This window comes from Cebidichthys violaceus, unplaced genomic scaffold (assembly GCF_023349555.1).
Source record: "Cebidichthys violaceus isolate CVI_PGR_0920_01 unplaced genomic scaffold, fCebVio1.0.p SCAF_1, whole genome shotgun sequence".
NCBI lineage: Eukaryota > Metazoa > Chordata > Actinopteri > Perciformes > Stichaeidae > Cebidichthys > Cebidichthys violaceus.
Window position 1 is genome coordinate 4439712 of NW_027176262.1, and position 9580 is coordinate 4449291.

At 45.5% G+C, this 9580-nt stretch overlaps 1 protein-coding gene across 2 annotated transcripts in view; it reads right to left on the reverse strand.

The window, feature by feature from the left end:
- ssh2a (slingshot protein phosphatase 2a) overlaps positions 1-8336 on the reverse strand; it is a 31586-nt gene extending 23250 nt beyond the window's left edge. Inside the window, exons 1-2 of one of the 2 annotated variants that reach the window (XM_068707041.1) lie at positions 8316-8336; positions 2250-2293 (exon numbers count right to left, since the gene is read on the reverse strand). In XM_068707041.1, coding sequence (XP_068563142.1) covers positions 2250-2293; positions 8316-8321 — 50 coding nt within the window. In that variant the 5' untranslated portion in view covers positions 8322-8336. Of the gene's footprint in view, positions 1-2249; positions 2294-4951; positions 5090-8315 lie in introns of those variants that run through there. The other variant, XM_068707040.1, reaches the window with a different exon arrangement.
- Between the last annotated feature and the right edge of the window lie 1244 nt (positions 8337-9580).

Sequence of the window (9580 nt, forward strand, 5' to 3'; positions counted from 1 at the left end):
ATGGCGTGTGTGTGTGTGTGTGTGTGTGTGTGTGTGTGTGTGTGTGTGTGTGTGTGGGGGATTCGATGTTTTTACCACTGCCAATGAAGTCATGCTTTCAGACCAGTTTGTACATATTTAGTGAGCAAGAATTAGTTTTTGGTGTGAATCCCTATGTGTGATGCAGGACGTTCATATTAAAGGATGTAAAACCTCCGTGCTTTCACTACTCTTCTGTCCTGTTGCATTATGCAGTAGCGTAGCTTCAGCATGAGCACATCGCTACCACCCACCCAGAACTGTTGTTGTTCCACCAGAAGGTCCAGAAAATGGTGACATACGTAAGACAGAAGACCCCCCCCCCCCCCCCAAAAGTCAAGATGCTGTCAATAATCTCCTCATTAATAACACGGCTGTGTTAGCAGAAACACGTATTCAGAATTAAATTCAGCCTTTAGTAAGTGCACATCACCCCGCTGTGTGAATGAGCTCAGGACTCCTGGAGGCCTGGAGACTTTGACCCTCCTGACGGCTCCAGACCAGCAGGAGCCTGAGCAGCTTTTTTTTTTTTTTTTTTCCAGATGTATCTGATTTTACCAGGCGAGGTGTCACCGGGCTCATGTAGCGCGACAAGGGTCCGAGACACGCACGAATGAAACCCGAGCGTGATCCTGGGCAGCAGCAGCAGCAGCAAGAGCCCCCGGGTGAAGAAGAAGAAAACGACGCAATGAAGAAAGTTAAAAATCGCCTTCAGACGTCTGCCCCGCTTCCACTGCAACGACGCTCAAAGCAGAGACAACACTGGCTCAGACCGGCAGGTTCTGGAGTAAGGTTGAAGTCTTTCATTATCTGTTGTGATGTCAGGTTTTGGACAAACATCATTCAGTTTTATCCTATGTATGTGATGTCCACCGTCTCCTGAGAGGACGTCTACGTTTCACTCAGAACAGTCCTGTACTGGCCTCACAGAGCGAGATATGAACACTGCGTCTTAGTCTCAGCTACAGACAGCATTAGTGAGTGTTCAAAAAATATGAGTCAATACTGATAACAATACAGTAAAAGCTAGACACAAAAATCCAATAGGCTGTTTACGTTGCTCTTAAAGCTTTGATTGGTTCCTTACAAAGTCCATTAAAGATGGAAAGGCTGTAAAGACGTTGATGTTCCACTCCCTGTGTGATGACCGCGCGCTACCGTCCCCACGGACACACTGTAAAGTAGGGATTACGTTTAAAGCGCTGCCGTCAGCACGGCGAAGACAAAGTCCTCGTGTTTAGTAGCTTTAAGTCGAACACTCAGTGTGCAGCTCGGTCCTGTATAAAGTCTATTTCCTTCCGTAGAGGGCCTTGGCTCAGGATCCGGCACAAAGACAAATCCACCTGAGTCATCCAAACAGGAACACAATGACAGCGGTGACGTCCTCGCGTCTTTTATGAAGCTACAGACAGAACACATCAAAGCGAATCAACCGCAAAGTCCAATCATGCAAATCAACCGCGGCCCATGACGTCAGTGGAGTCGGCAAACATTGACGACAGCACACACAGAGACATTTGTTTGCTGCATTAACAACTATTAAGGAAAGCTAAAAATAGATACTGAATTGTAAGTCGCTTTGGATAAAAGCTAAATGACTGTAATGTAATGTAAAATAAACATGAACACAATGGTTGGTGCCACAGTGTACATTCCTCAAAGTATATCAAGTACTCTCAAAATGCTGTGTGAAATGTACTTTGTATTTTAAGGGCAATACAAAACGATAGCTTTCACATTGTATTATTCACATTAACTGTTGTAATAAGGTGCTTATTGAACAGGGTAGCTAGTGGGAAAGGTACAAAATGACAATGTGAATAGACTTCTTGTGAACTGGGGTTTGTATCACAGGAGCTTTTATAGACACGACTCACTAATGGGGAAACATTTTAAGCAGACACAACATAGATGTGTTACAGTCTTGGTTTGGGCCGTTTGCCGGTCAAATGAAGAATGTGTGCTTCCAACAATTGCGTTCATGTTTTAAGGGACTGGAACAGAACATGTGGGTCAGTAATCTGATGTGCAGTCTCCCCCTAGTGGTCAGACTCTTAACTTACAGTTTCTAGTGTTACGCTATTGAATGAATGGCAGTGTGTGTGTGTGTGTGTGTGTGTGTGTGTGTGTGTGTGTGTGTGTGTGTGTGTGTGTGTGTGTGTGTGAGAAAGAACAGAGTTGTTCCAGGAAACTGGAGAAAGAGAGTATGACAAAACAGGAAGTGGTCTCACCTCCTGGGCTGGGAGCGGCGGTCATCCTCGCCACTGCCCGACTCCTACAGAGAGAAGGAGACAGAACATTTGAAATAAAATACAAAAAAAAAAAAAAAACCTAGAAATGAATATTCAATACCTGCATCACTTCACATCAGTCCTGCACCAGCAGCTGGTGTTTCAGAGAAGGACACACTGTATCACATTGATCAAAGAGACTGTGGGAGGATATAAGCATCACACTCTGAGTCAGACTCAATTAACCTTGCATTGAAAGAGGGCTAAACTGGCTGGCGGCTGAGGGCTGCGTCCAGCCTTTCATCTGTGACTTCAGTGACGAGGCTCAGAGCAGCAACCAGGGATGAGGCTGAAACGCACTGAGTGGCCATGCCCTCCCCTCGCTGTTTATCTTTCTCCAAAATGCAATCATCCTCCTCCTCCTCCCCCACCACCACTGCAACCAGCACAGTTCGCCACACACACACACACACACACACACACACACACACACACACACACACACACACACACACTCTGTTAATCCCAGCCTGTTTTGGTAATCCCTTACTAAAACTCAGGGAACTTTCTCTTTTGGCATACAATCTGTCAATCCCGGCAACTAAACAGGTCAAACCCCCACCCACCCCCACCCAAAAAAAAACCCAGATACATACATTATGGATGGACACACACAGGGGACACGCACAGACATGGGACAGTGAACAATAACGAGGACACTAATGCTGGTGACTGATGAGGTTGGGTGGAGAGGTCAGGAGGTGCAGAGGCTTGAGAGGGAAGGGTGGAGGACGTGACGGGGTCTGAAGAGGCAGCTGGCTGAATGATGCTCTCTGCATCAGCAGCCCAACAGCCTGCCTTCAAGGCAAAATATGGTGACACGGGAGAAATAGGAGTCCATGCATGGACTCCAATGCTTCCTGCGCGCGCGCACACACACACACACACACCTGCAAAACTGCCTAGCTCAGCAGATTTCAAGAGGCAATGCGATACCAGTACACCATTACGCCTCTGCGTAGCACTCACACATTGCTGATGAATTTAGGGGGCTATATATACCTCTAATATGCGATTAAAGCAACATACCATAATAAGCCATGGCTGGGATATAATGCACAGGCTAATCTCCATGGTAACCATGCCACTGCACAGATGTGTAGGGAGTGGCCTTACAGCCAATGAGAACAGGGGGTTTGGTGTGCTGCTAGGCAGATTACACCACCACCACCACCACCGCCGCTGTAGGGTGGCTGGTCCCCACTGTGCTGAAGGCAAAACGATGTCTTTATTAATTGATGGGCCAATAGTATGAAACCGGAGTATAATTTGCCAAAGCGCTGATGAAATGATTAGGATGCAGCGTTCAAGGAAAAAGGCCCATCACTGATAGGCTGAAGGGACATTCCAGCTGTGCCTCTCATGGACGTTCATCTCTCTTTTTGGAGCTCATCCACAGCTCTTTCCTCCACACAAGTCTCTGCTCTGCAGTCCCTTTACCCCCCCCCCCCAACCTCTCAGCATCAGGCATCTCACAAGAGCACTCACATGGCTGCTCCACATCAGGAACGGGTCTCATGACAAGCAGCTGGTAACCTCAGCCCGGGATCCATTCACCGCCACACTACAGCTACAAAACCCTCACTGCTGGGTCTCACAGTGAGAAACTAAATCATAATTCATGTGTGGGATTTGCTTTGATCTGCCGCGGACTACTCAAGGCTGTAATGAACATGAGTCCAAATGTCTCCAAAAGCCATAATAAAATGATTTTAAAAAGACGAGTGCTGCAGCCATTTGGATAACGCCCCTAAGGATTTTAAATATTGTATAGGTTATATGAGGTTTTTTGACCATTTCGCTGCTAGGGATTTTCCTAATTCATTCTGCGTAATTGTGCATGGCTGTCCAATGTGATACTCCATCAAACTGGCCTTGAAACCTGGAACAGAGTCAGACTCGGCAGGTTAAACTGGGCTGCATGTGGCTGAACTCCTGTCATGCAGCGTTAACCAGAGGCCGGGATCTCCATGACCTTCCATCTGACAGACATATCATATTCCTGGGTGATGGCATTAGGTCTCGTCCATGGCAGCTACACCACCACCCTCCATCGGTCTGGGTCAAGAGCCCTGGAGCCTCGAAGTGTCTGAGGGTCTGACAGGCCTTGTCCCACTAACCCGCTTTCAAAAGGCAGCTCCTCTCCATTCACTGTCACTCCACTAACCCTACATCATAGCAATCAATGTGTGGATGTGGTGCTGACGTGACAGAAAGCAGCATATTTCAGGTGCATGATCATATAGAATAAACCAATAATTAATTTTACTGCTAATTGAAGCTTCGGTTTAGTTTGTCTCTGAAGTTGCTTTGGGTTTCCCGGGGAGGAAGTGAGTTAGCAAACGCTTACATCATCTAGTTAAGTGAGAGTAAAGTAAAGTTTGCAAAAAAACAACAACACACATTTAGTATAAAACTGAGCCAGTTAACTTTGCTGTTGAGACAAACTTCCCTCTGCAGGATTGTTTGGGGCTACTTTCAGGTTTACAGATGCTAACGGCTAAGTTAGCCACCCATGTACACATGCATCCATGCACACACACCCGGAGCGGTGAAAACCGGTCTAACTGTAAGTCTTCCCTTTGGCGGACCAATGAAACGGAACGGAGCCAAAGAAGTCAAACCAGTTCACGGACACTTACAGACACGCTGGGGCTGGAGGTAGTGCTCGGTGTCGGCGACCGCTGGACGGTGACCAGCGCCATCCCGGCTGCTGCTGCTCAGACCTCGGTCACCTCGGAGACTGAAGAAGCATCCGGACACCAGACATCTTTTTGGGGGCAGGAACTACAGTGCAGTGCGCCGAGCTCCCGATGCAATTCCTCTGGTCGTTTGCTCAGTTGACCCTTCGCTGTCAAGCTGAACGGAATCAGTGAACATATCCGGTCTTTTCAAAATAAAAGTGTGTATTCCGGAAGTGTTGAATTAACTAAACCAATATTTTTTTGAAACAATGTATTTGAAGATACAGTATTTACCTGGTATTAAAATTATTAATCCACTATTTTTGTGTGTTTTTTGGGGCCCTTATAGTCATTAATCTACGTTGGTTTTTAAAGCAGACGATTCTACGCCTTTATTTTGACAGATACCCCTCATAGCTCTCCATATTGCGATGCCAGTTAGCTTAACACGAGGCTGCCTCGCTGGTATCCTGCGCATGCGCAATGGCGACCAGCTGTCAAACTGTTTTGCTGGCCCCTTGAATACACACTTCCGTTCATGCAAAGGTCACCAATTGATCAATTAAACTGATGATAATACGAATCAAAGGGGGACGCCGCTGAACTAGAACTATAGCTTTGTCTCTGTTTGTCTGTTTGTCTGTGTGTGTGTGTGTGTGTGTGTGTGTGTGTGTGTGTGTGTGTGTGTGTGTGTGTGTGTGTGTGTGTGTGTGTGTCGACTGAGGTATTGGATAGGTGACATCATGAATAATGCATTAATGTGTGTCTCTCTGTTCCTAGCAGGAGAAGACCTGACCTTACATCTCCTTGCTCCCATGTTTTTCAGTTACCCACCTCTCCTGGGAGATGAGGTGTGGGGGTGGGGGTGTAAAAGCAGAGGGAGGTGTGTGTATAAGGGGGGGGGGGGTATGATGGTGAAAGTCAGAAGAGGTTCCTGAGAGGGAAAATAGGTGAAAGATGGAAGGAGATATACAGCACCTTAACACAACCCATATCTCAAGGAGCCTTGAAAACCTGAATGTAAAGTGTTAAATCACAGCGGCAGTGAACACCTTTTCCTCTGACCTATCATTGTCGATGCCTTTTATTGTAAGAGCAAATGATGCTGTGACTGCTGTGGACTGAGGAAGGTGTGGCTGGGTGTGAAGCTGAGATCTATATGAAGATATAGGAGGCTCATTTTGATTCACTTCATTGCATTATCTGGGTCATTGCCTCCTCCTCCTCCTCTCTCCCTGTCCTTCTCAGCATTCCTCCCCAGCCTCCATCTTTTTTCCATCTTTCCTTTTTATTGATCATCCAATAAGCTTGTGTTACAAAACAGGAACGGCAAAAGAGAAAAGAAAAACTAATAAGGAGGTACTTAGGTGGTATAGAGAGAAAAAAGCAGTGACTGTGTTACACTTGAAGAGCATGGAGAGGAAAAAGGGTGGGAGATGAAGTGATGAGTGACTGAAAATACGAATACAGAAAGTGCACCCCCATACGTTAACATAATATCCAAACCACGTTCATTAGAAATGAGGGGACAGTTATAAAGAGGGCAAAAGAGGAAGAGAGAGAAAATAGGTCCTCTGCAGACAGGTAACCACTGCAGGCAGGGAGAGACCGAGAAAGCGAGTGTGTGGGAACAAACAGGATTAGGATTAGAGTAGGAGATGATTCTACTTCAGGGACTTTAGTGTCAAGACAGAGACAGCGGGACTAGAGACAATCCTCCTTGTAATTAAAGCTCTGCTGTCCAAAAGAGATTGCATCACAAGCCAGCGAGTGTGTGTGTGTGTGTGTGTGTGTGTGTGTGTGTGTGTGTGTGTGTGTGTGTGTGTGTGTGTGTGTGTGTGTGTGTGAGTGGGAAAGAAATGGTTGTGTATACGTGTGTGGAAAGTTAAAAATACTAATAAAGACAATAGAGAGGTAACATTTTGACCCTGTTTTTTCCGAGTACAGTTTCATGTAGGAAATTAATATATAAACGCAAAATGAAAAAAAAAACTCCTGACAACATCCCTGCTATCTGTAAATCCACAGTAAGTATCTCTCTCTCTCTCTCTCTCTCTCTCTCTCTCTCTCTCTCTCTCTCTCTCTCTCTCTCTCTCTCTCTCTCATCCTCATCCTCATCCTCCAGTCCCCCCCAGTGGTCAGCTTTTGTCAGAACAAGCTGTTCTGGTTCTGATGGCATGATACTCCTTAAAACCAACAGGGGGGGATATGACCACATTAAAAATCTGCTTACACTGAGGACTGAGGTCGTGATTTAAAATGATTTCCATGACTAATGGAGGAAGCAACCGCTGGTCACAATATGATGAGGGGCTCTAGTCACATTTGAACACTGTGTCACTTTAACAAACAACCTTTACTTATTAGCATTTTATAAAACGATGTTCTAAAAGTAGTTGTTGAATGCTATTGATTGTTGATGCAGACGTTTATATCCTATATGAGGACAAAGTACTTTTAAAATCCAGAAGAAAATAAAGTTGAGTTTTGCACCATTTCTCTTCAGTTTTTCCTTTTCTGAATGACATCCTTCTGTTATGAGCAGAACCGCTGTCGAGTATTAAAGTTATGATTGTCTTGTTCAACAGTTTCCTTTCTAGATATTCGTCCATCATTTGCGACAGTTATTTCCAGATTTTCCCACTGGCTATTTTTGGCAGTTGCAAGAAAAAATAACCCAAAGAGGGAAGCATAACAATGTGACAGTTCTTATGGCAGACATGTTGACTTGTCACAGCAAGAAAAGCACATACAGCTCAACAGATTACCGATGGCTCTGTTCTTACCAGTAAGTCATACCAGTGAGCCAGCATATGCAACATAAACTCTTAGCTTTGTAACACAATTTAACTAATTATACCCGTGTTTGACGAGTCAACATTTCTGGTAGGTAGATAGGTCTATAGAGTAACTTTTCCATGTGAAGATAATATAACTTTAACACACACACAAAGGTAAAATGTCTCAATGAAGTTTCATGTCTTTCCAGAGCAAACTTAATTCAATGAAGAGCAATCCCTGCCAGTAAGACATGCACAAACTGGTATGTGTTGGTAAAAGGGTTAGCAGTGTAAACGTCATGTGATTTGTAGGTCAGTCAGTGTCCCCCGTGTCCCCCGTGTCCCCCAACCCTCCTCCTCACACACTACGTATCTCCAGGCTTATAGATACATCTGTTAACTCTGAAGCCCCAAAAAACACATGGATAAATCTATCCTTCACTCTGTTTCATCTGAATGTTATTTTGTGGGGTTTTTTCGTGCTTTCTAGCCACATGATGGTCATTTGACATGATATAAAAACATCGTACTGTTACACTCACTTTCATGATGGAGCCAACGCATGTCAGAGTTACAATTAAAGATCATTTCGCTCTCTCTCCACCGTCTGTCTCCTCTCCTCACCTGTAATGAGAAGACAACAGATCAAGGCCCTGTCAGTGTATCTTGGCAACAATTGTATGGACTAAGAAGGCAGGTGAAGCAAGCAATGCAGAAACGAGAGAGAGAGAGAGAGAGAGAGAGAGAGAGAGAGAGAGAGAGAGAGAGAGAGAGAGAGAGAAGAGAGCCTACTCTGCAGAGATAAGATGGCATTCTCCGTTCGTGTAAAATGAGTTCATTAGGGTAGTGAGAGACAGCCACTGCTGGGAATGGAGGTTTCTGTGTGATAAAGGTTGGGAGCGGCAGATCGGAGGGGGAAAAAAAGAGTTTCATTTCCTGTTCTTCAGAGGCAGCGGCCGTATCAGGGGATCAGCAGAGAGGCTGGGTGGAGGAAAGAAAATGGAGAGACAGGGAGAGGACAGACGGAGCAAGTTAGAGAGGTAAATGCCAGGATTTTTCCGTCACCAAAAAAAAAAAAAGACTGACCCTCTGGATCGCTGTCAGAACACATTCATATCGAGAACTGAGAGGAGACAGACAGAAAGAGAGTTGAAAGATATGTCAAACTCGGCTGCTCTCTGGAGAGTGGAAAGCCAAAGTGAGCTGCGGTGATTAGTGTGACGGGGATGAAGTAGCATGAGGTTGTATGAAGGGTTGTCACAGTGCAAAAGGCTCAACAAAACCCATGAGGGATTTCTGAGGATGACAGCATGAGAAAGAGAGTATAGGCACATAATAGGCACAGGCACACACACACACAAACACAGTTGGCTTGCCCAAATTAATATAAGAAAGAACACAGGCAAAGATACGAGAGCTGGGGGGGTGAAATGAGCTGCAGGGTCTTGATAGACACCTGATAGTGGGAGAGGCTGGCAGGCAACAGCAGCTATGGCAGATGCTGAGATGGCAGGTACAGCAGAGGTGGAGGGATACACTGGCCGTGCCGCACTGTTTAATATAGATCCGCAGCGATAAGGTGAGACAGAGAACACAGGATGTGTCCATCAGTCAGGGGGAAGGGATGCTAAGAGGAAATTGCCACAATAAAGCACACACACACACACACACACACACACACACACACACACACACACTCACACTCACACTCACACGTATGGGAGAAACTCGTGGCTCAGCGTATGATTATGTGCACATTCACAGAGGGTGCAGTTAAACCTCCCCAAAAAAAATAAAAAAATTCAGA